The sequence below is a fragment of the Suillus plorans genome (assembly GCF_016647745.1).
Source record: "Suillus plorans strain S12 chromosome Unknown HD556scaffold_78, whole genome shotgun sequence".
In the NCBI taxonomy this organism is placed as follows: Eukaryota; Fungi; Basidiomycota; class Agaricomycetes; order Boletales; family Suillaceae; genus Suillus; species Suillus plorans.
This window is the reverse complement of record NW_024537462.1, coordinates 45208-68781: the sequence shown is the minus strand read 5'-3', so window position 1 is coordinate 68781 and position 23574 is coordinate 45208. Positions and strand designations below refer to the sequence as shown.

Below are 23574 nucleotides of genomic sequence, written 5' to 3'. Positions count from 1 at the left end.
ATCGTTAGCTACATCCATGAGATCCCAGTCGTAATTGAGGCGGTTTCTCAGCCCCAAAATCGATTTCTGAAACGCAAGATGGTTTAGGCCCATGCTAGAGTTGGGTTTGGGGCGCCCTAGTACTTGTACCAGTAGTAAACTTTTCCTAGCCTCTTTTAGATTCCGCCCCAAACAGCAACACAAGGATTATACCCGAATTCAGCGCTTCTGATGTGAAAATTTACGAAAACCGAAGATCTATTCACATTGCACATACGTTGACTATCCAATTACCAACCCCGTCGCCGGCCACCTTTCCCCCACTTTTCAACAAGGAACAGAGCCATATACTCGTAAATTTCTCTAAACGCACCTCTGCGAGTAATCGAGTGATCGCTACTCGACGGAAAACAGTCAGCGTTGTACTACATGGAATGGATTCCAGTGGCGAACCTGTCTGTGAACATCCTGAAACGGAAGTTTCTGACTTGGGCTTCTGTGAACATATCCAACAAGTGAGCTGTGTTTGCATAGTGGACATTGTCATCTCCGCTGCCATGGGCGAGCAGATAGTCTATGCTCTTGAAGCCCTCTACATGTGAAACGGAGGCGTTGATATATCCTCCAGGATTATTGTCAGGCAAGCCCATGTACCGTTCGGTATAAATAGAATCATATAGCCTCCAACTGGTCACAGGCTAGACTTGCTAGTGAGTGCAATGACTTTATCAGGGAGAGATGCACATACAGCAACGGCCATGGCCAAAGTGTGAATACCGGCATTTGCTTCAGCAACCTTGGAAGCCATGAACCCGCCATAAGACTGCAGCAGTCGATTGGTATATTAGCCACAGAATCCAGAATATGGCTCACCCATCCCCAAATTCCGATACGTTTCGGGTCAACATAGTCTTTCCCAGCCCAGATGCTGCCAGATGTTCAATACCGTATCTCATAATTTCAGGCGCTCCGTACCGTGCAGCATTGATTTGGTCCTGGGTCTCCCAGAAGCCAAGATTATTCCTTACTGGGTTGCGCAGGTGCCGCCCCTTGAATCCAGTCCCCCGACCGTCCACGACGACGACGACATACTGAAGTGTGCAAACGAGATAGTCATGCCAGTCTCTTTTGTACTCGACATCGACCTTCTGACTCTCTGGCCCACCGTACCTGAAAGCATCAGAAATAAGTGCGTTCGCTTTCAAAAAGGCATGCTACAAACACGAGGAATAAGACTGGGTACTTCGTCCGCCCTGAGTCATCCATGTGAGGAGGGCGCATTTCCTTTACGTTTAGCTCTGGGGGCTGTATATAGTTGCATCGCGAGAAGAACGCATCAAATAAACTAACCAAAGCCATCACTGTCTATCGTCGAATATGTGACGGCGGCAGTTTCAAATTCAGTTAGCGTGGCATTTAATGCAGAGTTGTCCGTCAGAAAATAATCGAAATCTGAAATTAAGATGTAAGCGCTAGTTGTACTGATAATGGAAATTAGAGATGACATCACCACTATTGCTAACATCGACAATTCGCTGCCATGGTACAGCTGGTCCCTTATAATTAAGAAGATAAAATCCGGCTTCAGGTGAAAAGCTAGCACTGTATGAAGAGGGTGTTGATTCATCTGTAAGCGAGATTGGCTCCACGTATTCTGAAACTAATGGTGAAATGGGGATTGAATAGATGTGACGTTGAATTGATGATCGTGCGGCTTGGAAATATCTGTAGATGGGATATGGGCGCAATGAATCATGAAGCTCCGACGGGAATTAAAAAAATAGTAACTTACATCAATCCTCTTTGCGTATCTACTGCTTTAATGCCCCCTGTAACTTCCCATGGGCCGGAAGTGAGGAAACGTGGAGTATTACTCTCGGCAGGATCGAAAAGAGCAATATGGTTGTAGCCGTCGTTTGGTACAATATCAAGATAGGCAGATGAATCCCCTGAACGCAGGCTGTCCGGAAGAGGGAAAACATTTTGGGCCTGCAGTGAGCTTCTCAGTAAAGGATGACTACGCAATAATGCGAGCCACTTACGCTTTGAATCCAGCCCTCATCACCTTCCTCACCATCACTACCAAGCCTTCGGACTACCGTTCCGTACACGATGTCCGCAATTCCCATGTTTGTCAAGTCGAAGTACACGACGCTACCATTGTCTGCAGCGCGAGTAACCTCCTTAACAATGAGCGTCGATTGACCCACCCAGGTGACATCCATGATAATACTGTTAACTACAGGGAAGCGACCCTCCCAACTGAGCTCGGAAGTATAGATTTCGCCGGTTGAGTCCGAAGATGTTTCAGATCGTTCGTACTGTGCGACATCGAAAACATGCACGGAAGCAAGAGGGTTGCTGTAGCCTGGTTTGGGGTATTTGATGACGACATCTTGGGTATATGGAACGACAGTATAAGAATCATCTGTGGGGTTGTAGATCGGGAACCGAAATTCGTCAACTTCGGTTTCATCGAGACGTAGAAAAGCAATCTTGCTCGAGTCGGGAGACCACCACAGCGCGTAGTCTTTCGACAAAACCTCTTCTTCGTATATCCAATCAGGCACGCCATTAAATAAAGATGTATTCCCCGAGCTAGTGACACGAATGGGAGACGTAGAAGCACTGATGGAAAGCTATCAGAAGGCTTTGTTGTACGAACATCGAAACGGTGCTTACGACGGAGATGGGAGCACGTATATATCGTTGGCAGCAACGAACGCGATGGATTGCCCAGTCGGGGACCAGGTGGCATAAGCAGTGACTGGGGGATGAGTAGGCGGCACCAATGGGTATGTCACTTTAGTGTTCAGATTATGCACGTAGTAATTGCCAAAGCTCGAATAACGCCATTGCTAGAAGTTGCACATCAGCATTCAAAGACTATGCTCATGGAGAATCTTGACCTTAAGATGGTCGGCCTTCACCAGAATATACGTCATATCCGGCGAAAGCTTCCAATCTGTCCAGTAAATAATGTTCCCCTCATCCTGGACAGCTCTAAATTTAATGCACGATGGCTTTAGAGAAAAGGGCGCTTACGTCCTTAATATCCATCATGGAAACAAGGTTAGTCGTTCTATTATTTTTCAGGTCAACAAGCTGAATCTGGCCATTCTGGAAGATAGAGAAAACTCCATCGCCGGCTACGAAATATCTCCATGAGGGCAGAAGTTGTTTAGTGCTACAACTGACCTTCTGGAACCCAGTTCACATTCTCCCCCGAAGCACTGAATGTTCCGTTAAATATATGGTCCAAGGAAAATTTCCTGGCACCTGGTAGTCGATAGGTTTGTCCATTGTAGAGAGATGTCGCAGCAAACAGTCCAATTGAGGCAGAAAGAAAAACCAGCGATGCTAGAGAGATGATAAGGTACTTTAGACTAGCGGGCCTCTTTGATACAATGTAAGCAAAGAAATGAGAGCAATGTAAGTTATGACTGACTTTGTTCCCTCCTACCAGCAAGCCGTTTCCCGGCTCCGTGTCACCGAAGACATTCGTGTCGTCCGAAAGAGCACGACCCTGCTTCTCAATGAGACCCTCGCTTTCGTCAGAGGAAGGCGCGTCGAAGGAGCCTTCTTCGTAGTATACAGAAGGTCTAATGGCCAGGTCTGGGTGTATTGCAGTAATCCTCGAGCGAGAGGCCAGAAGACCGTGAGGGCTATCGTTTGAATTGTCTTCAAAGTCCTCATCGCCTCCATTGACATGCCTGTAAGACATTGCCGCACGCCAAAACAGACTCTTCGTAGCAAGAAATAACTACCGACTCTCTTGCCACCTCAACGTAGTAGTACGACCGAACAGTGAATGAGAATTAGCCAATGCTAAGCGCTACGCAGTGCGCACCCTTTAATTACATAAGCACATTATGGCTTCAAGTGCGGCAGACAGCCCATGAGCTGCCTCAGACTTGAGCTTGAAGCTTGAAATTTTGAAAGCTGACTTAGTATTGTAGTAACGATGGCGGCGTCATCTCGAGCATCGAACGCTAGCTGGGACCCAATCCTCATTATATCTCAGGCATGTTCTGTTCTGTTCTGTCCACATTGACCTAAACCGTCTACATCCACCTTAGATTATTTCAATACAAACTCTCCATTATCTAACCCTCTCCGTCCTCATCCCTCCATTGTTGTCCATATTTGCGGAGGCAGGTGCACTCGTCTTTGAAGGAGGGGCAACGAATGTCGGTGCGTCTCATAACCGTTGAGTCATAAGCTATTGTTGAGAGGAGGCTACATCAGGGATGATAATGGATTGGCGAGAAATGGCCGGCCGTCCAACAGTACGCGGAATGCAGGGCGAAGACAGGTGGGACGCTTACTATGGCGCCTGGAGCGGTGGTAAACAACTCGGTTCCGGGTGGGAGGAAGGCAGGTGGGACGGATGGACCGACCCTATGCGAGGCTGGGTAATAGCATTCTCATGGATGATCGCATCCTTTGCAGAGTATGTGTTGTACAGTCCAGGATGCTTGCCAGAAACTGACCATACTCAGCATATACTATTTATGTATTCTCATTCGACGACCGCGTTTCATCTTGGATTTCGCGCTCACACTCGGCTTCAGTCACCTCGTACTCACGACTTATTACTCGGCTTCAATACCCACTTCCTTGTTCTTCTGGTTTGTCATTTTCGCATGGTCAGCATCAACAGTAATAATCGCGGAGCAACTTTGCGTGAAGAGAGAGATGGCCGAAGGATTGGTTATATCTCCTCCGAGGGACGAAGCGGATGATTTGGAGATGGGAGAATTGCTTCGCAGAGATTAAGTGAGTCCCCGTGTCGCCCAGCTGCTCGTAGTACTGGTCTTAATTAAACTGAAGCCCCTTTGGATACACAATAGCTGGCGATGTCCACCACCATCTAGATCTTAACAAGGTTTGAGTGGCGTAGAAGATATCACCAATTTGTTCAATGCTTAGCCTTCTGCAAAACTCATTACCGCGTAGGTGAGCTAAACTAGTTGTAATTTGAAACACTTGGCAAGATACCTAATACCTGGAATTTATTGCGAGCTTGAGGTTAGTTGTTTGGCTTGAATTTACGCCACCGACGGTTCTCTTGTTTTGAATTTCCCAAGTTCGTGTGGCCCTGTTCTTCATCTCGATCCGGTCACCGGACTACAAGGTCCCTACTATGTTGGTAAGCGGTGGACTTGAACATGGCCCTCCGGAAAGTCTCCTCTTCATTTCCGCTGGATGCTCGGTCCGCCCGGGAACCTTCGTTATTGCGCCTACATACATATCAGTCGGCTGTATTTTTTTTTCATATCCCAGCATGTTCTGCAGGTAATCACTCTTGATTGATAGCCGCGGAATTGGCGTCGCTATCTTTCTTGTTTGAAGTCAGTGAGTAATATGGCTGCCCACTCCAAGACGTCAGGCTTATTTGCCACTAGCTTGGGCGCGATTGATGTGGCGGCTTCGCAAGCGATGAGCTTTGAACCTGCATGCATTCGCATGTCATCACGCAATTACTTGTGGATATGTTTTAAGTGCAGAGTGCAAATTATTCTCACCTATTTCATCAAACAGCTGTTCACTTGATTTCTAGCATGGAGTCGTGCTTGAAGCAGTGCACTCACGTAAGGTCCGTCACAAATAGCCTAGGCTATTGGATAATCCAGAGTACCGAAATTCTGGGCCCTTGATCTACAGTGACGGCTGGGAATGAGATAGTTGGTTCGAGGGATATTCTAATGTATTATTGCATACAGGATCCTCCATGCCGACTTTGTCATTCCTACCGCGCATGGCTCGATATTACTGGGCCTAGAAGAGCTCCCAATTTATATATGTCAACGTGTCTTGGTGCATGGTACGCATGTTGTGGAGCTCTGACAGGGGCTGGGAACGTATCATGTGGTACCTTCAGGAATCAGACACCGGAAAACTGTATCACTTGTGCGGTGGCGATGGGAATATGACTCCCTCGTTTGAGTGGGGTGCGCGGTCTGCATCTTGCTGAGGCGGTAGGGTTACCTGTTGCATTTATCAAGATCATGAACTTTAGATTTCAAAAAGGAGGCGATCTTGTGACAGATAGCTTTCAGTCTAGACAATACTTTCAGAACGATCGGTCAAATTCGTTTGTGAAATTGTGAAGGCCTCGACTCACTAATTATGGAAAGATTTGCTCTTAAACACCGGCCGCAGGTGAACGTCGTGAACACCGGAGGGTAGTCAGATGTCTAGGCATACGCATAACTTTAAGGTTGCCTTTGCAGTTGAAAAAGACAGTGATTCTTGTTACTCTTTGTGACCGCATTCTTTTCCAGCTATTTCCGACAATCCAGTGCAGACTTAATGGAGTTGCGCCGCCTGCCCTTTGCCCACAGGTGCCCACCAGAGTCCGTGGCGGCGGCGGTTATTGGTTGACGCTGGTGATACCTTTTGTGGCAACCAATTGGCTCCTGTCCACGTCCTAGGCTTCGTCTGTCTCGTCAGGATTCAACTTGGTCTTCGGATCTGCTGGCATCCGGAACCAACTCGGAGCTACAGTTAATTCCAGGGGCGCAAAGCTGCTGGATTCCATTTCATATGATCCTACCTTCCACTCAGGGGGGTTTCCCCTGTGGAACTTGTTGACGAAAGATCATAGGCTCGTCGTTGCTAAGCCGATACTTCCTCCCCGAGAGCCGTTTGCCCATGCGACATTTGAACTCAGAACTTGATTACGAGCGTATTACTCTTCGGCCGAATTTGTCTCACAGGTCAGCTCGGGTCCAATTACGAAACCGCGGGGTAACACCAGAGATTGTTCGGTTCGTATACTGTCGTTCTTTTGAAGGCGAAAGTGGGCTTTATGTAAATGTAAGCACCACCCACAGTGACATTCGCAAGACCTGAGCTTACAAGGAACTTCAAAAGGGAAAGCCAAATGGCCCGGGTATGTTTCCACGCGAATAGCATGGGACAAGTACTAGTACCTGAGGCCTGAGTCCTGAGTATCGCCAGACCGAATAAGCGAAGGTCTGTGATTGCTCCGCCACGGGTCGCAGGACTTGTGGCGAACGCCGTAACGAGTCTAGTAGTTATCCCAGCTGAGGGAGTACCGCCTTGAAAGTGTCCTAGACCTATAGATAAATATTTGGATCTTGGACTTGAGGCTGATGGACGTAAGGTGCACACTGATCTGAGGCGTTTCATTGAATGAAGTTGTGATGGGGATGTGTGCCAACCTGAAGCGTTTACTTACTAGCGAAATTTATGTGTGGCTCTTATCTTGTGACCACCCCTTTTGGTTGTTCCGCTGCCCTTTTCAGATCGCACGCAGATTTATCATACTCGCTTTCAATCGGGGAAGCAGCTATTAATCCCGTAATTCTAAGATGTACAGTCCGCCACCCTGTATGACACGAGGCGCCAATAAAATACCTTAAAAGGCCGTCCGTAGCGGGAAGAAGTGCGCCTCCTCCTACTTTTTCTAATACCCTCATCCTCGATGGATGCACTCAAGAGTATGCTGTCCCCACTGGGGGTCGGTAGTGCTAATGCGATACAAGACACTCTTGTACGTCGTGTCCGTCACCAGCAGCAATGAATGTACTAACGCACAATGTTCGCGACAGAAACTTGTTGTCATCGGCGGGACTGTTGAGACAGCCAGAAGAGCCTCAGCAGGAGCATGGCATACTTTCCTTGACTGTACGGAACGCTCGAGAGTTCACAGACTGTAGCTAACATTTACATCCGCAGCCTTCTTCTTGACGGCACACTTTAGTCAAGAAGACTATCCGTATGACTGGTAAATTTCATCTATCGAAGTCGTGACCAAGTTCTTACCTTTGTGTTTGTAGGCTTATGCACTGGCTTTCGAAGGTGGGCAGCAATTCGAACATCATCAATCATGAATGGCATTGACGCTAAGCACAGCAACCGGCCTGGGGACGCAGCCGTGAATTTGAAATTACCACCAGGACGGTTGGCCGCAATGGTCTCACGCAATCAACGACGGGTGACCTAGATGAGGAAGATGAAGACGAAGAAGAGGATGCTCTCGTACACGGACGTCGGAAACGCAAAGTGGCGTTCATGCCAAGTATAGGTAAGTCAATGCCCGTATATCGGTTCCACGTGGTTGAATATTTTACTACTAGATACGACTCACACCATCTATTACCGTGGTCATTGGCTTCGGGTATGCTATTACTATTCGGTAATGTCCTCGGAACACTAACATACTTTAATAGATAACTAGGACTAAGCGCTACCCGGACTACGGTCATGGTTCGGCTCTGAAGATTAGGTCAAATATTTTTTATCATCAGTGTTCGGCAACGTGCTTATCGCCCTACAGCGTGATTGCTCGCAACAATGACATTTTGAAGAAACTCGTTCTCGAGGCGAAGCGCGAGTATGAGAAGGATGCCGAACATCGCGTCCATATTTTTATGGCCGATACGTGAGTCTAGCCTTATCATTAAGGTACAAACGAATCTCATTCCATTTCAAGGACTTACGGCTGTTGGCGTTGGAATGGAGCTCGTCAGAAGCGCCCTATGAGTTCTATTGTGTTGCAACCAGGCGTCAAAGATATGCTTCTGGCTGATTGCAAAGACTTCCTGTGCTCTGAGGATTGGTGAGTGAACTTTCATAATTAAATTGTTCTAAGAGCATCAATTACTTTTTCCAGGTATGCTGAAAGAGGTGCGTGAGATGGCGTAACGTTGAAATCAGACCTGACGACACACAGGTATACCGTTCCGCCGTGGATATCTGTTGCACGGTGTTCCTGGAAGGTTCGTATGATTCATGTGCTCTAGTTACCACCGGTACTCACGCTCCATTGGTCATAGTGGCAAGACTTCATTGATACATTCATTGGCGGGTGAATTAGGTCTGGATATCTACGTTGTCAGCTTGTCATCAAAGGGGTAAGAGTGGCTCGAGCCTGAGTAACCGACTATTAATGTTTGCCAAATTCAGGATGAGTGATAATACACTGACAACATTGATGGGTCATGTACCATCCAGGTACGGTTCTCCGTCATCCACGGTCATTTCTCGGTATTCATTTTATTATTATAACAGATGTATTTTGCTTCTTGAAGATCTGGATGCCGCGTTCACGCGCTCTGTCAGTCGTGATGCATCGTCAACTGGTGCTCCCACAGCATCTAACACCAATAGCACAACCACTGAGACTAACGATGGATCAACATTGAGCTTGAGTGGACTTTTGAACAGCCTCGATGGAGTCGCCGCTGCAGAAGGCCGGTGGGTTACTATGGCTCCCCTCTGAAACTGCGCCACTAACATGCCTCGCCAGACTGCTTTTTGCTACGACTAACCATATTGAGCGCCTTGATCCAGCTCTTAGTCGCCCAGGACGCATGGATGTCTGGGTGAATTTCACACATGCGACAAAATGGCAAGCCGAGGGCATTTTCAAGTGTTTCTTCCCCTCGAAGCCTGCTGGTGTCGCTACCACATCTCCACCTGAAGAGGACGTTGACACTTCGCAGAAAAACCTTCCCCTGCCAAAGCGCAAGGCGCCCAGTCACACTATTCCTGTGCTTGATGAGACTGAAATTTCTGAGCTTGCTAAGCGTTTCGCAGATGCTATCCCAGAGAACGAGCTAAGCGTAAGTTTTCGGAAGCGATGATATATTTGCCGTTGACATCGTTTCAGGTCGCTGCGCTTCAAGGTTACTTGTTAAAGAATAAGGTTCGCCCGCGCGAATGTGTCGATGAAGTTGCACAGTGGCACGTATACATAACTAGGGAAGTGCATCACGAACTCAACTATCTTACAGGATCATTGAAGAACGCGAGACTCGGGAGAAGCTCAAGAAGGAGAAGGCGGAAGTACGTATGGTACAATATCTGTGTGACTTGTGCTGAATTTATTTCAAGCGCGAGGCGAAGGAGAAGAAAGAGGTAAGCTCCTGTGACTCGATCGGTCCTATTGTGATATCTGACCATGGGATAGACCGAGGAGAAAGAACGCAAGGAGGTATCGTGCTTGGTCCTGTTCCGCTGAATGATGTCACTCACAAAGCTATTCAGAAAGAAGAGAAGGTTGCTAAAGAGGTAATGTCCCATCAAACCCAATTATGCGCGTCCTGATGGTGAGACAAATCGTAAAGCAAGAAGAAAAGGATGCCAAAGAGAAGACCGAGAGGAAAGAACGTGCGAAAACCAAAAAGGCTCACCGCGCCGAGACTGCCTTGAAGTTGGAAGGTACCTCCAGCGCCAGTTCTGTGGCTACAACCGAAACAGTCGTTGTCCTGAGCACCGCTGAATCGTCAAGTTCTGAATCGGACAGCAGCAACGGCGGTATTGAGGCAGACACTGAGGAAAGCATAACCTCAGAGGAAGAACCCGACAAATCCGCCGATAATGCGGGATCTGGTGATTCTGCTGTCAAAGATAGTAACCATTCTAAGGAGAAATGGGTCGCTGTGAAGGCTGACTCATGAGCTGAATGACTGTTGACACATTGCCTTGTTAGAATCCGGGGGGCATGTCATCACCGCACTTATCGCTATTTTGCATCTTGGTCCATTTTGTGACGATCGCTTCGAGCTTGTTGGTACGGTTTAGATCTCGCAATATTTACGCAATCTGATATCCGAGTGCACATATGCTACGTACTAGTTTTGTTATGGTTAACCTCCTAGCTAGTGCACTGTCAATCATTATCACACATGATAGATAGTATTTCAGTAAACCAGAAGGAGTCTAAGTTGATGAATGGTTGCAATACTCAGTAGAGGTAAAGCTAAAGCTATTATATGGGCTTCAAATTGACTTCCGAAAGTGTTTTGAAAGCTTCTTTGTATGCATCCAACAACGCTTTTACCCTCGCCCGCTCGGCGACCAATGCCTCATCCTCGTTCAGTAAATCCGCAAAAAGCTCAGGCTTGTATAGAGATGCGACCAGTCGGTTCTGCACTTGCTGCGAGGTGTAGTTGACCAGGAAGTGCATGATCGCCTTTGGTATCAAATCCTGTATGCTCTGGCGGACAATCGAGAAGTATGATGCAATGAGAGATCTTATCAGTGACGTCTCCATCTCCTCTCGCAGAGTGATTTGAGAGCCAGGTTCCGAAGACGATATCTAAAATCGTATCGTGAATCCTCATAAGAGAGGTATCTGTACTAGTGGGCAAAACACTTACGGCTTCGATATGTTTCCCCAGGCTCTTCATGTCAAATGCGGCGTTATTGCCATCAAGTGTCCGCTTGCCGGCCATAAGACCGGTGGGGCCTGCAGTCTCCGCATTTGAAATGTCCCTGCCTGTGGGTAGCGGCGCTGGACCATGGGATCTTTCCACGGTTGATCCCGCAATCGGCCCTGGACCGTTCTGCCCAAAGAAATAGTTTAGGAACGTCTCTCTTGCAGAATGCGGGGAAGTTCCTGGTGCTCCTGGCTGCGTTGCTTGGGAATGCGCAGAGGAGTGACGGGGACCCTGAACAGGATGCGGCTTAGACGATGATGCTTTCGCAGTCGGTGCCGAGCCCGTGATTCGTGTGCGGTCATGCAGAGTGGATGACACGGAGCGCCCGTCACGAGAAAGGACTCCATTTGCTCCCACAGGCTCCTCGGTAGATGACTCATCCTCGTCTTCTAGCGTGGGTGCGCCATTTATAGGCTCGTTACTTTGGGGCTAACAGCAAAAGAAGCGCATATTGAGACATCAGAAAGAGACAAAATCAGAAAGTGGTGCGTACGCGTGACGGTTGCGCAGGTTTGGGGGCGGGAGAAGTCGCGGCTTGTGCGGCGGCCGCGGAACCCGATATGAATGCAGGGTGGTTGGTGTTGATGTATGCAGCTTGTATCTCGATCAGGCTCTGTGCGTATTCTGATGTAGGTCCGAGTCGTTCTCTCAAGAGTTCTGACACACATTCAATTAGCTGAGCGTGAAGGCGGGGGAATCGCTCTAATTCCTATTGAGGAGTTTGAATAGGTAAACCTTGATTAGATAGTAATAATGACTCACTACGCTTGTGCAATTGTGGCAGATTTTGACAAGCTCTTCGTATACCAACTCTACACATCTCAGACTAGGCGACTCCAGCAACTTAATCTGCGGTTTTACTAGCAGATCAAAAGCAGACTCCGGAACAAACAGGCTTGGCCGAGGGCCAGTCGAGTTCCGAATCGCAGTTCGGATATCCTGGTTATCGAGATTCGAGGTTGAATCAATACAAGCAAGCGCGTGCCCAAAGACGTCGTTGAAGATGTAATATATACGCGCTCCGCCCGAGAGCTCCTTGGTCGAGATGTCGACCTTGGTACCTTCTATCGATGCAACAAAATCATGTGCGAACTTATTCATCAGCCGTAAGATAAGTCCGCCTTGCTGTATGGCGCTGAGTTCATGGTCCGCGTATCTCAATAGAAGGCCTACCTGGTTCTTGTCCCCGTAGATGGCAGCGTCACCAAAAGAATTCAGTTCTTGCTGTGCTTGTCCCATGAGCGTGTTGAGGCGAGCTTTCATGTCTGGCAGCTTATCGCGTATATGATTCATCAGCACCTGGTTCAGGGTTCTAGCAAGATATTTGGTGCCATTCTTGTGCGCGATGTTTCGGTATACAGCATGATTGCGGAAGAACTCGGCCTCTGAATCTAGGGCGTCGGGCAGACTCTTCTCTGAGTTGATGTCTTGCTGACTTCGATTCACGACCCCAGTGAAGCCTAGCTTCAGCGGATAGACGCGTCCCGTAAGGATATCGAGCGCGTTGGTACCTGCGTCCATCAAGTCCAGCTTTGTCAGTACCCCAATCGTTCGACGTCCTTGCGGATCAACGGAGCGGGCCAGCTTTAATGCGTCGGAGTTGGCAAGGTCAACATTGGCAGCAGAAACAGCTAATATGACGCTGAAGACAATAAGGCGGTTGCATCAACAGCGAGAAATAATGGCCAACCTATTAGGTTTTGAGATATACTCGACAACAAGGCCGCGTATTTGCCTCTCAATATCACTCGGCTGGTCTCCGACTGGAATCTACAAAGGTCAGGAGTACATACAACAATATTGGCATCGACATACTTTGGTCAAGCCAGGTAAGTCCACCAGTGTGAGGTCCAGGACATCAGGGCTGTATATTTTGAGCGAAATGGGTAATTTGCTGATGCCCTTGTTCTGTCCAGCGACTCGAAACGTCTCCTGCTCTATCTCCTTCCGTATTTCATTGTAGTCCGTAAACCGCTTGTCAATATGCAAGAATTGACCCCATTCCGTATACGTAGGGGCAGCTGGATCGGGTGAAGGGGTGTGGATAAGTTGGAGGACAAGTGGGCGACGGGTGACAATGCCCTGTCCACGCGGAAGGAAGTCGCGACCAACGATGCTAATAAAGGCATGATGAATAATATTTCAGATGCGATAATTGCCACATACTTTTCAAGTACACTTGATTTGCCCGCAGACTGACTGCCGACCTACCAAAGAATTTCTGAGTAATGCTTTCGGTAGTATACTATCATTAACGTGCACGCACCACGACTAGCTGTGGCATATCCAGTTCGCCGCCTGCCCCTCAACCAAGTCAACACAAACCCTAATCGCATAGTCTTTCACGGGAACTCACCGAGGTTGCTGAATGTATCTTGCAACCGGTTGACGAGTTTAATGAGGTCTGAATCCATGACGGCTGTTTTCTCCCTGTGTTCAAGGTCGTGAATGAAAGGTCGTGAATAAAGGGAGAAGCTGACGAGCAGCGGCACAAAGAATTATGGTTGTACGTGCCGAGGCACGTGAAGTCTTGAGGCGCGTCGTCACGGCCATTTCCTATTTGGCCGCGTTTGGCTTTATGGCACTTACTGGGCGCAGGTAGCATCCGTTAAAACTCAAGTTAATTAACTTTTTCAAAGTTCCAGTTTGTGAAATGACCGCACGAATAAATTGTACTCGTAGGATGATAGAAGTTAACTGTATAGAAAAACTACGCGACTCTATCATGAATTACCTAGCCACAATCAATTATTGATCAACAGGTATGCATCTAGATTGCTTTGCTTTTCACGAGCTCTGAGAAAATAAGATTTAAAACTCAAGGATGAAAGGGCAATGACAGATTGGTACTCACGCTCAACCTCTGCGACTGCGCTGGTCAGGATATCTTTTTGCACCTTCTCGTCCTGGAGATCAGCCATAACCTTGGCAATCACGCTCTTGGCGAGCTCAAGCTGTTCGCTCTCTTTCTGTTGCTGCTCGTAACGAACCCAGCTGTCGAGAACAGCTTTCACCTCGGAAGCAAGAGCGACCTTCTGCTGCTGGACGAATGCATTTGCCTCCAGCTGAGCGGTTTCCTACTCACGAAAAGAATGACAATGTGGCCATCGAGTCAACAGGTAGCTGTCCTCACCTTCGAGAGAGCAAAGAGACCCTGGGTCAGTGAAACGACATCCTTCATTTGCTCGACGGAGTTGATACGGTCCTTCACTGCCTGAGTGTGTTCTGTTCGCGAGCTTTCCAAAATGTTCTTGATGCGTTCAATGTGACCGTTTGCCCAGTCACGGTATGGTTCCCGAACAAGCTAGGCGAAAACAGGCATATGGGAATTGTTGAAAGCGCAATGGTGACAAACGTACCTTGGCAATGTAGGCAAGAAGAATGAAAGTGCCGGCAGCAACAACGGTCTCCTCGTTCACAACATAGAGCTCCTGGGAGATAGCAGTTGCAACAAGACCGGTGCCGAGAATTGCAGAGCCAGTCTTGGTGATTAGACTCGGCGAGGAAGGAAGGGTATTTAGGATTTCTGCTGCGCGCTGCTCAGGTGGGGGATTCGAGCTCATTGCACGCCTGCGTGGGTATCGTTAAATAAACATATTTATTTGGAGACCAATGTCGAACGTACGCGTTGACAGCCCGGGCAAAGCTAGGGAGGGCGCGTGGCCGAGCTACACAAATTTCAGCTTAACATGGCATGGTGGAAATTCCTAAAAACTGACCAGAAGCCTTGAGCGTATTGACCACGATCCTGGACGCCATTTGTGGTACAGATTGAACTACAGAGGACGTCGGGTTCCGAAGTCTGGATGAAGAGGATGGAAGACCGTGGGAAATAAAATATTCCGACTTGACACGATACCTTCATGCATGAGGCGTTACTTACCAGTAGCCGCCTCTACGGTGGGCTGCAAGGCGATGCCTGGCATAGTAAATTGTTCTCGCATGTAAGTAATGCAACCCTATTTGATCACTGTTCAGCAGTGCACAGTGAAGACTATCGGATATCAACTGGGTCTGGAGCACAGCACGGGCGGAGTGATCGACAGGCTGGAAGAAGATGCCGGTGCGGCGAATGATCGTATCACGCAGCATATAAGGTTGGATTGTATCTCTTCCGATTTGATCGAGTGGTACTTATCTACTCGAACTCTGTGACCCCGATAATCAGGTAGTCCGTGGTGCACACTGTACATCATCCAGGACGTTGAGACCAGCACTCGCTCTGCTATCTGGTCGGTGCATGTGTTTCATATTCTCATGTATCTGGTTTCTGGAAACAGAAGCTTTGACCTCATTATATATTTCAAGTGACGACCTTTCAATGATGTGCATTGCCACGTGAATATTAATTCGAACTGGCATGTTATATCTGAATTTGATTCATCTTCCTTCTCTTTGAGAGAGGGCTAGTAGATCACGCTGAATGTGAGTGCACCGTGGTGTTTACAGTTGCGGAGTATAAAGTCGAAGGTTGACACTGACAGTCCTCCTTGGGAATCCGGTTGGATAGGCTCTGGTGTTCTACATGTCACTTCTATGAGCTGTCATCTTTTTTCGTCTTCGGTGGGTATTATCATAACATGCTTGCCTTGCTCTATCCCCCTTATCTGCCTGAAGTCATTTCCGAAGGTCATGTTTCCATTCTTTTAATGGGTTGCTCCATATCAGAGACACCGTTGTGCTCTAATTGGGACTATCTTTCTGCAAAGACTTTCCATTCTATTTCCATGTACCGTTTGATACGGAAGATTCTTCGTTTGGCCTGAGAAGCATATGCGGAACTAATTTCTGGCTTGACGTATTAAAGATTGTTAGCCAATTGGCACACACGAAACAGTTCTTTGTGCCATGCTTGACCTTGAAGCGCCTCTCGAAAACGGTATGTTAACAAGCACTGCTAACTGAAGCTGACACCCTTTCCTTCTGACAAAATGTTTTCCGATAAGCAAAGTTTAGACAGAGATCCTTGGTCAGACTCTCTTAGAAGCATGCCGGCCGGCGCCATGGCGTGTAAGTTAGAGTTCAAGAATGCATCCGTCAATGACTCCCGTGGGGTACATTTCATAGAGAACGTGTACTCACTTCAAACTTTACTACTAAGTTCGTCAATCTTTTGTGTCCGCGGGGGATAATCTAACCATAACCATGTGGCGTCCTGTCAATTTTTCGCCACAGCACGTCCCTGTAGCTTTCGCCGCTAGTACGGAGGGACTGTCAGTGAAACTCGATAGGAGGATCACTGCTTGGCCTGCATGTAAAAGTGGCTCCTATCGCTTCTCTAGAGTACCTCCATATATCAATTTTTCCTGTAGTTGTCCAGTATGACATATTGAAGCTTCCGACAAACTGATGAAGACGTCAGTCGGGACTTTTGTACAAAAATATGGTTTGAGATGCGAGCCAGACCAGTGGTGAGAAATCGCTACCACCGTACCGTGCACACACCTACTATTCGGTACACTCCTGGGTGCTCACACAGCGGGGAAACTGCCACCTTTTGCGGCCAGTGAAATTATATTTGAAAGGCAATCCAGAGTGCTCTGGAACGCTCTAGGCTAGATCTGAAATGTCCAGATCTGCTGAAATCTTGCAAGAGGTAAAACGTTGAAACCCCTGATGTGTCAGGATACTTTGAATGCTATATTTGATGACGAAGTTATTGGTACGCTAACGGACAGCGCACACAATATATAGATGCAGTCAACAACACAGCCATGTCGCAATCTACATCAGAAATTTGCCAAATGTATATTATTACCACATTTAAGGTATCATTGCCACGGTATTGACTGAGCAGTTTGCTCCACATGCGGTTTATAGTACTGTCATGACGAGAGTATGTTTGCAACAGTTTCGTATACTGCAAATGTAGCCATATTGACTGGAATGGCCCTGGAATGAGAACAATCACCGATAAGAATTTGTGCGCAGCGTACTCAGAACAACTTACCGCAGCATGGTCGGGCTGAGCCCGCGAAAGAAGACTTTAACCCCACCCGTGCGATATGAATGCTGGATTGTTGATAAGGTTGTCCGGTATGGGTTATCGCCTGTAGTCACTTCCGACCGCACTGTGTTTCGAGCAATCTCGGTACTCTGCATGCGCGTCTTCACAACGTCCATCGGAAATGTCGGAAGCCAACCAAGGATACCTGCCACTCCTCCACTGACAAACAACACCCAAAGGGGTATGGATCCTTGGCTTGAGTCTGACAGCGAGGTGGAACCATCAAGTCTAGAAGGAGCAGTGAGGTATCTACTCGTAGCCTCATACTTCCCGGTGGACGTCAAACCATGGTAAAGGGGCTGTGAGGGCTCTTACCCCCAAAAAGTATGCACCATATCCGCAATCGCGAAAGGCTGTAGCGGTGAGACCACGAAATAATCCCTTGAGACCGTGTTCCCGATGGATACTGTATATAAGTTTGCTGACTGAGACGCTTCCCAGTCCGCTCTCTAACATGCTTTGCTGCCTGATCTTAATAAGTTCGATAGGTGCAGAAAAAAATCTGATGCGTCCATTTGGTCAGTCGCCTGCCAATTACACCTGCAATGGTAGGTAGAGTGCTTACGACATGGCGAAGCCACAGCAGGTGCCAGCAATTGCAACTTCGGTGAGCGATGGGATAGAATCATCCACCTTTTGCGCCTTAAGGAAAAACTTGTAGGACGCGAATACGAGGCCGTTCGTAAACGCACATGTTGCCTTTATTCGTCGGGTAAGCTAGGATCATAGCATTTGTGCGAGAAAAAAACCAGAGGTGAAGCAATGCCCTTGTACAAACCACTGAAGCGCTCCTCTCTGACAATGGTCGCGAACGCATGGGATACTGAATGGTATCTGGAGGATAGATCAGGATTTTGTAGGCGGACTTTGACTATTTCACAGTCAGGTAATGCCACGGCGCTACGGAAATCATGCCCAAACATACCTGTATCAAACGGATGGGCAATGAGAAGGCCGACAATTCCTGGAAAGCTCAAGCTATCAAAACCGATAGCCATTCAAGTTCATGACTGTAAATTTTCTACCTGCTGCTGTGCCTGCTATGAAATCAGTCGTGGGGTCAAGGTCTACTGTTGCCAGCGTGAGCAGGAATTGTATCGATATGAATACGGGGCTCACAGCACCTGGCATATCAACGCGTTTGAGCAACCACAATGTTGCTTGAACTTGCAAGGCTTCCGGAACGAGTTATCTCGGCCGCGATGGGTAACTCGGATCAATATAGTTGCCGTAAGCATAGATCTAAATTTTAGACTTGGTCTCGGCTAGCAGCGGCTAGCTCGTTTATCTCGACTCCCACGGTGTCGAACGCAAAAAAGTTCCCATTACTAACAACATGTGCGAGCGTTCTGAACGTTGAAGTGACTCTCGTCTCGCCCATCCTGGATCCGCAAATGGCCGATATCGAATTTCGTGATGTACTTGACTGTTGTACTGACGAGTCGACGACCTTGGTTTACCCATCCAGATTTCTGATCCATTCAGCTCTTGCAGTGGGGCCCGATGATGAATTGTTGGAAAGAAGGGAATCAGGGACTTGGCGCGTGAGTGTCGTCTATAATTAGAGTCTTTGCCTTGAATTAATTGTTTGACTTAAATATTTGCTACCAGACATGAACATCTCACCGAACTACAGTCGATGGTGACTGGTTTCTTGCTGCCAGTATAACGTTCAGCTCGAGAAACTGTCCCGAAGTCATGCCGTTATGTTCTCGACGATCTCGACAAGTTCCCTGATACCTCGAATGAAGATCCCAGGTTGCTCGTGCGGAGGATAAGGGATGATATATTTAAGTCATCTCAAAGTTGATACCACATCCTCGTTGACGTTGGTGATCTTACAATTTGTCCACTGTCTCTAGGTCTACGATGCTCTTGTGCCTCTGCGGTCCGTATGCGAGTTTTCCTGAATCGTCTCTTCCTCACTTGTATGACAGCGACTCTACTCGATCGAAAGAGCTTGGTCAGGCATATTTCGATTCATTCAGAGCACCAAAAACTCAATCCATATACCCAGATCTCGATATGTTCGCATAGACATACTTCTGCCAATCAGCTCCTGGATTTGGATACCCGTAGAACAATTTTGGATACGGCTATGTGTATGATGACTATCCTCTTTCAGCCTTCTAAACTTGTTCTAAACTTCTACTAGCGCACATATGCCGCTACAAGTTGCAAGAGTCTTATTTTTTTTTCATCGATCAGAGGTTAGGTTAACGTTGTCACGAGAATTTCAATCCGCTCAGCCAGCATCCAAGTTCAAACAGTTTTACCAGTCCGTCTATTGACGGCTTGCTTTATAAACGGGCTGGTCGCGAGTCCAATATTTGAGGACTTGTATCACCGTAGTGAATCAGGTGTCGGCCCGCACTCCTAACTGAAGGTCCTATCATCATATGATGCCATATTGAACACCGAATCGGACACGCACCGTTCATCAGACCAATTCAAACGCACGTTCTATGTCTATTGGACATCTAATTTTCGTTCCTACTATTTTATTCCATCCCACTTGATATCGTGATAATGGAGACTTTCATCACGAGTGCCAACTATGCCGCTGGCGTCGTCGTAGCCGCAGTCGTAGTGTTACTCGTCATGCTTTATAAGACATCCCCCTTGGTAGGAGGGGCCATCCCGCTTCCTCCAGGGCCTCCCGGCCGTTGGTTATGGTGCAACGCTTTGCCTGCTGTGAAGTAAGAAGTTTCTATCTGAGATATTCGAGATATCAGAAGCTGATACGGATCGTCCGCCTAGCATTTGTCATGCGCTGATCGACCTGGTTCGAGAATATGGGCCGATCGTGTCGTTCCGACAAGGTAGCCAGGTGATAATTGTCATTGGCAACATTGAGGTACACTGCCCATTTTTTGAGCTTCTTCCACCAATAACCAGACTTCGGCCCTTTACCAGGCAGCCACAGACATCATGGAGAAAGAGGGTGGGTCACTGGTAGATCGACTTTGGTCGATTGCTGCGGGTGAGATACTCTCAAATGGAATGCGTCTATCCCTGACTTCTTCCGGGGATCGATTCCGGCGCTTCCGAAAAGCAGTACACACCCATTTACAGCCCAAAGCGGCAGAGATATATCAAGATATGCAGCGCGAGCACGCGATGGATTTTATATTGGACATGCTGAATGACCCGAGGAGCCACCAGAAGCACGCACATCGGTAAGTCATTACTAGGACCTTCTGTGATCATTTCATAGATATGGTGCCCAAGGTATGCAGCATCAATCATCCTTTGGGTGACCACGTTCTCATTCTAGTCTGTGTGTGATCAGCATGGGCACTGCATTCCAGAGGGTGCAATAGTCTATGGGTGCCATTGGTAAGGTGTTCCTTCGCGATGTACATCGCTTCCCTAAGCGCACTTTCCAGGACTCTTTCTCGCGATCCTATCGCCTTCCCGGATCCTGAGGTTTTCAATTCTCAAGTCAGTGACGACAAGCGGGAAGAGTCTATGATGGGCGCAGGGTGGCACATCACAGATATTGATTCGGTGTGTATCTGAGTTATGATGCCATTGTCACAGTGTGGGCATGACTCGGATGACTCGGAGCCTCCTCCGTACTGACTTTCAACTCTCCACAAAAATCACCAGACCAACTTGAAGCGGCTACCCCTAATTGTTCTTCCCAAACCTTGTTTCAGATTTACCAACTGCGCACACGCGAGAGCCTGAGCCTCCTGGAATCGCCGAGACTGACAAGTGAGAATGCCACCACTTCTTGGTACTTCAAGTGCTTCGTCACGGCTACTAATATCATCTCAATTCTGATCGCGCAGAACTGAAATTGCTTTTCTTTCATGCCCGGTTCCACTAGTAGAGTTTGGGTTCCGGAAGTGGTGCTCAAATAAGTATGAATGCCAGCAGTGCTGGTCAGGGCTTTGATGTCGGACCGTCTTGCAGACTTCTATACTAACAAGTACGAAGTACAATGCCCCGCCGCCAAAGCTGTATGCCATAGCCACATGATCTTGCTGCGTGATTTTATCTGTACTATATGCCAGTCATACTTCGTGACGTAACTATATATGATAACACTCCCTTTTCGGTGTCAATGTTCAAACGTTCACTGAGTATCCAGTGAGAATATCGATATATATAAGTAGCTACGCGGTTTTGAAACTCAGTAATCAGTCCCCTCCCTCTTATTGTATTACTATTCACGCATGCAAGCCTGTCTTAGTACTCGTCCTATCCGAGAGCCCAGTCCTGACTATCAGCAGGATCCAGCGATTCGTTCTAGAACTCCGAGTCGTCAAACGAAACCCATCAAGGCCTCCAAGATCACCACCTTCATCTGACACTCCCTATGATTCATCAGATGATGATATAATTGCACCGTTCAACCCTCCCCCCATACTTCGTGATCTATCTAGCTATGCGAAGAGTATAAGACACAGAGCCAAGCCCTACCAGAGAAGTCCCAACATCATAGACCGCCTCTGTGGTGAGGAGTGTGACGGGTGCGGTGTCTCCAAGGATTTAGTATCGGATGTTCAAAAGGTATGTTGATCTTTGTGTGTTAGGTTAGTTGTTAATATCATACCAGGACAAAGCGGCTGCCTTGCAACGTAGAATGCAGCGCCTGAGTCCTGAGGCCCTCGCTCAAGCTGTGATCGCGGTTCAAGCTGATATTGAATGGAGGCGCGTGCGTGCTATTGCAGCAGCTTTGCGCATCGATGCGGTCCATCAACATTCCAAGTTTCTCGACATAGCCGTTCAGAGTGAAACTGAAACATATATCAATGCTTCCTCGGAACCATTCAACACCGCGATAGAAGCACTCTCTAGTTGCACTACCGATGAGCTTATCAATCGCAAAAATTGCAGTATTACCGCGTACGAACGTGATGCGATGTCGTTCACTACTGCTGATATGGAGTTTGAACAAGTTCAGAGTTTTGTGTGTACGCACTTCCATTTACCTGCAAACAATGTGACTACTGAGTGATCACTGCAAGCAGCGCCTCTTCTGCAATCGGATGAAGAAAACTTTGAATGATTTTGGGTATTCGAATAATTCCACTGACCCCTCAGGTATCTTTTTTTCCTATGTGGCAACACTCGTAGAGTCGTACTAATCTCGCGTAACAGGCGCTGAGGGACTTGGATATTTTTCCGCCATACATTCGCTACTGTTGCACACATCGTGGCGCGAAACACCGCGTCCTCTTGTGTTTGTAATATTACTTGCAAGTTTAAAGTTGTATGATGCTCTTGATTTCCTCGATTTCTTGCAATATATCTTAATCGGCTGTGCTGGAGTGATCCGATAGTGAATGACTAGTAACTTCTCATCGGCTCCAAAGATTCGGATTATCTTGCCTGCAGGAAGAGGTCTATAATGGCGCTCAAGGTGATTTCCTGAAATCTCGGTAAGCTCGGTAAAGGTCGGTAAAGGTCGGGTAAAATGTCCTGCTGGTAGTTAACATAAGGCTCTGAAGTTAGCTTACTCAACTATACGACGTACTTCGGCATGACGTCGGAGCCTAAAATAAGATCTTATCTCTACCTTCACTATGCCCCGTCACTCCCTACGCAATGAGCTCCTTGACGAATTGGACGAGGTGCAACTAGCCTTGAAAAAGGCAAGGCTTCAGCATGCAATCCGAAGTTATGCTCTCTCCTATTCTGATTCTGATGACTTGGATTCGGACGATTCTGACCTCGACACAATTATCACACCTCCGTCACCTCCTACCCCATTTTTCTCTGACAGTTCTGACTTCGACTCCTCCAGCGATGAATCTGACCACTTTGCTGCACGTTATGACCGTCTGAATGACACTATCACTTCCCTTTATGATGAGGTCATCAGGGCACGTGTCCTCCATCAACCAAATGCACCTCCCATGCGAGCCCCCCAAATACAACTCCTTCATGATTTCGGGGACTCTCGACCTCACCTGTTCCGCAAGAAGCTCCGCGTCAATCCAGACATATTTGACGACATCTTAGATCAAATTTCAGGTCACGCCATTTTCACCAATCGCTCAAATAACCCGCAGCTCCCCGTCGCAGTCCAACTTGCAATATTTCTTAACCGTGCTGGGCACTACGGTAACGCTATATCTCCGGAAGACGTGGCTCAGTGGGCTGGTGTTAGCATCGGCTCGGTAATCAATTGTAGCAATCGCGTCATGGTCGCCATTCTTGATCTCCACGATACGTTCATTGTCTTCCCTGCTCTTGACTCCGATGATGCAGAGCAGGCTCGCCGATTCGTCGAGGCGAGGTCATGTCCCGAGTGGAGAAATGGGATCTTCGCCGTTGATGGCTCTGCAATTAATCTGTACGAAAAGCCCGGTCTTTATGGTGAAGCGTTTTATGATAGGAAATCAAATTATTCTCTCAATTGTCAGGTACGTTTTTTCC

The 23574-nt window shown here is 47.7% G+C and overlaps 8 protein-coding genes across 8 annotated transcripts; 4 read left to right on the top strand and 4 right to left on the bottom strand.

Annotated features, from left to right (window-relative positions):
* Positions 1 to 212: 212 nt before the first annotated feature.
* HD556DRAFT_1408656 (dipeptidyl aminopeptidase) lies at positions 213 to 3799 on the bottom strand. Its single transcript, XM_041304097.1, has 15 exons — positions 3428 to 3799; positions 3178 to 3376; positions 3025 to 3128; positions 2889 to 2972; positions 2662 to 2837; positions 2022 to 2607; positions 1772 to 1968; positions 1490 to 1704; positions 1330 to 1431; positions 1202 to 1277; positions 955 to 1149; positions 853 to 907; positions 728 to 802; positions 433 to 677; positions 213 to 375 (listed from the first exon to the last, which is right to left on the bottom strand). Exons 1-15 carry the CDS (start codon positions 3701 to 3703, stop codon positions 270 to 272), a joined length of 2691 nt encoding a protein of 896 aa, XP_041154826.1. The 5' UTR covers positions 3704 to 3799; the 3' UTR covers positions 213 to 269.
* Positions 3800 to 3943: 144 nt separating this feature from the next.
* On the top strand, positions 3944 to 4758 carry HD556DRAFT_1434399 (integral membrane protein S linking to the trans Golgi network-domain-containing protein; the record flags this gene model as incomplete). The annotated part of the gene is made up of 4 exons (XM_041305321.1): positions 3944 to 4003; positions 4059 to 4173; positions 4228 to 4432; positions 4482 to 4758. 4 exons carry the CDS (start codon positions 3944 to 3946, stop codon positions 4756 to 4758), a joined length of 657 nt encoding a protein of 218 aa, XP_041154825.1.
* A 2674-nt stretch (positions 4759 to 7432) lies between these two features.
* Positions 7433 to 10645, top strand: HD556DRAFT_1299054 (P-loop containing nucleoside triphosphate hydrolase protein; the record flags this gene model as incomplete). The annotated part of the gene is made up of 20 exons (XM_041299456.1): positions 7433 to 7501; positions 7560 to 7635; positions 7687 to 7735; positions 7788 to 7809; positions 7864 to 8035; positions 8088 to 8128; positions 8181 to 8392; positions 8444 to 8569; positions 8624 to 8637; positions 8684 to 8729; positions 8787 to 8864; positions 8917 to 8964; positions 9022 to 9207; positions 9260 to 9575; positions 9623 to 9696; positions 9747 to 9798; positions 9847 to 9870; positions 9923 to 9946; positions 10000 to 10023; positions 10080 to 10645. 20 exons carry the CDS (start codon positions 7433 to 7435, stop codon positions 10410 to 10412), a joined length of 1986 nt encoding a protein of 661 aa, XP_041154824.1. The 3' UTR covers positions 10413 to 10645.
* HD556DRAFT_1408590 (Dynamin central region-domain-containing protein) lies at positions 10646 to 13697 on the bottom strand. The gene is made up of 10 exons (XM_041304096.1): positions 13531 to 13697; positions 13441 to 13472; positions 13341 to 13381; positions 12990 to 13290; positions 12865 to 12944; positions 12348 to 12816; positions 11937 to 12299; positions 11668 to 11883; positions 11115 to 11603; positions 10646 to 11053 (listed from the first exon to the last, which is right to left on the bottom strand). Exons 1-10 carry the CDS (start codon positions 13586 to 13588, stop codon positions 10724 to 10726), a joined length of 2379 nt encoding a protein of 792 aa, XP_041154823.1. The 5' UTR covers positions 13589 to 13697; the 3' UTR covers positions 10646 to 10723.
* An 81-nt stretch (positions 13698 to 13778) lies between these two features.
* Positions 13779 to 15029, bottom strand: HD556DRAFT_948852 (ATP4, subunit B of the stator stalk of mitochondrial F1F0 ATP synthase). Its single transcript, XM_041312101.1, has 6 exons — positions 14894 to 15029; positions 14800 to 14842; positions 14534 to 14744; positions 14308 to 14478; positions 14029 to 14251; positions 13779 to 13970 (listed from the first exon to the last, which is right to left on the bottom strand). The coding sequence occupies exons 1-6, from the start codon at positions 14931 to 14933 to the stop codon at positions 13945 to 13947; spliced, it is 714 nt and encodes a 237-aa protein (XP_041154822.1). The 5' UTR covers positions 14934 to 15029; the 3' UTR covers positions 13779 to 13944.
* Positions 15030 to 16770: 1741 nt separating this feature from the next.
* Positions 16771 to 18443, bottom strand: HD556DRAFT_948734 (mitochondrial carrier domain-containing protein). Its single transcript, XM_041312100.1, has 8 exons — positions 18306 to 18443; positions 18207 to 18248; positions 18107 to 18145; positions 17931 to 18052; positions 17747 to 17880; positions 17497 to 17683; positions 17125 to 17447; positions 16771 to 17066 (listed from the first exon to the last, which is right to left on the bottom strand). The coding sequence occupies exons 1-8, from the start codon at positions 18310 to 18312 to the stop codon at positions 17000 to 17002; spliced, it is 921 nt and encodes a 306-aa protein (XP_041154821.1). The 5' UTR covers positions 18313 to 18443; the 3' UTR covers positions 16771 to 16999.
* A 496-nt stretch (positions 18444 to 18939) lies between these two features.
* Positions 18940 to 19613, top strand: HD556DRAFT_948678 (uncharacterized protein). Its single transcript, XM_041312099.1, has 4 exons — positions 18940 to 19144; positions 19199 to 19283; positions 19337 to 19391; positions 19443 to 19613. Exons 1-4 carry the CDS (start codon positions 19076 to 19078, stop codon positions 19513 to 19515), a joined length of 282 nt encoding a protein of 93 aa, XP_041154820.1. The 5' UTR covers positions 18940 to 19075; the 3' UTR covers positions 19516 to 19613.
* HD556DRAFT_948655 (uncharacterized protein) lies at positions 19550 to 20633 on the top strand. Its single transcript, XM_041312098.1, has 6 exons — positions 19550 to 19880; positions 19942 to 20038; positions 20098 to 20164; positions 20240 to 20360; positions 20474 to 20520; positions 20571 to 20633. The coding sequence occupies exons 1-5, from the start codon at positions 19711 to 19713 to the stop codon at positions 20502 to 20504; spliced, it is 486 nt and encodes a 161-aa protein (XP_041154819.1). The 5' UTR covers positions 19550 to 19710; the 3' UTR covers positions 20505 to 20520; positions 20571 to 20633.
* Positions 20634 to 23574: the final 2941 nt, after the last annotated feature.